Genomic DNA, 1727 nt, shown 5'->3' with positions numbered 1-1727 from the left:
CTCCCAATCGGTCATTCCTCATGGAAGAAAGCGCGCGGTAGACAATAAAAGGACATTTTATCGCGTATGGCCGCGACGAGGGGAACATTGCCGGCCGGCTACATCTAATTATTCTACGATTCCACTGATTGTGAAATCACATTGAAATCACTTGAATCACGTGACGCTAATATGCTGGTTCACTCTTTGAACGTGTATTTTTTATCTGTTTGTTAAGAAGCATGACGGAGATTGTTAAGAAGTTGGATGAGCAAAAGAATCATGCTCTGACAGTGAGCAACATATTTGTTCCATCCGTGAAGATCAATGTATGAAACTCAAGGATTGACAAGGATTATTGCAAGAGGCTGATAATGAAGGACCCTGTTGGAAATGTGCACAAAATAGAGGAACTTTTGTGGAGAAAAGCCTTTTACGATGTTGTATACACAGCCAAAAAGTTACGGAAGGTAATATTTGTAATGTGATATACTAAAAAAAAAAGATAACTAACAATAACAATAAGATGTATAAATATTTAATATATACTATACATGATTTTGTTCGCAGTATTTTTTACTCTTTTAAATATATTATATGTTTGTCCATGTTCTTTAATGTAGAGTAGTAAGAAATAATTGTAATATTTCAGGGTAATACCTGGAATGATATGGAAAAAATGCTGCTTTCGGCCCATCTGTTGGTGACTGTAGGATATTATCATCATTTGATAATAAGGCTACAAATGGAATACGATCTAGACCGTGTTGGTGTGGTCGATTTTGCTTTCATTCAAAATGAAAATATTTTATCATATGTAAGAAAATTTTTATATATTTATACATTTAATTTTATATAAAATATGGAATTATTTAATATTTAGCTCATGTGGATTGGGAAACAAAAATGTTTTGTTAAAGATACATTAATTGTAATTTTTAATTGTGATGTATATAAATTATGGCAATTCGTAATGATATAATGATACCATTCTAAATTTGTCAAATTTGAAATATAGGCAAGAACCAAAACAGGGCAATCTAAAACTCATACCAAGGAGCTTAAACAGTGTGTTGTACGCTTGATTCATCGAAGCTTGGTGTCTTGGAGACTTGAGTAATTAGGTAAAGATTAGCTAAAAATTTTATATATGTATTTGATTGATTTAAATTGTATGTTATTTTAAAAAGTGAAACTTTGGTTATAAATTTTTATTTTATAATAATATTGCTATTGGAATACACAATTATGGTTTTGTATGTACATGACATTACATATGATGACATTTTAATAATGTAGCAGATTAAGTTTAGAAAACATTCAGTCGAAACATTCTTTTGCTATATAAAAATGTTAAATAGATGTCATATAGATGACAGAATAATAATAATTTCTAATTAATACAAATGTTTTATGTAGGATCGATGTGTAAAGCTCAATAAGCAAATAAATGTGGGAGAGAAGGAAGAGTTAGTGAAAGCGCCTCATTCCTTCGTATTCCATCGTGGGCTACCAGGAGACCATATCGTCGAGTTTATTAAAGATTTCTGCAAAGTTATGAAACGGCTTTCACGGCTTCATCAGCATCAGCTCAAGAAAAGAATACTATTGAAGACTTTGTCTCGAGCGTGCTGCACATCAGTCGCATGTGCGTATTCACAAATACGGAGCTGGGAATGTACCTCAAGCTTTGTAAGTACTGTTTTGTATGTACATGAGAGCTCTGGGTGTGGAAAGCTCCATACCCT

General features: G+C 32.5%; 1 protein-coding gene across 1 annotated transcript; it reads left to right on the top strand.

Annotated features, from left to right (window-relative positions):
• Positions 1-108: 108 nt before the first annotated feature.
• On the top strand, positions 109-1671 carry LOC105459788 (the record flags this gene model as incomplete). Its single annotated transcript, XM_011706045.1, has 3 exons — positions 109-449; positions 632-749; positions 1564-1671. Coding segments are annotated over exons 1-3 (322 nt in total), but the record flags the coding sequence as incomplete, so codon positions are not given.
• Between the last annotated feature and the right edge of the window lie 56 nt (positions 1672-1727).

Source organism: Wasmannia auropunctata, unplaced genomic scaffold, assembly GCF_000956235.1.
Source record: "Wasmannia auropunctata unplaced genomic scaffold, wasmannia.A_1.0 LD333739.1, whole genome shotgun sequence".
Classification (NCBI taxonomy): Eukaryota; Metazoa; Arthropoda; class Insecta; order Hymenoptera; family Formicidae; genus Wasmannia; species Wasmannia auropunctata.
The sequence above is the reverse complement of the archived record's forward strand: the minus strand, read 5'-3'. Positions and strand labels throughout refer to the sequence as shown.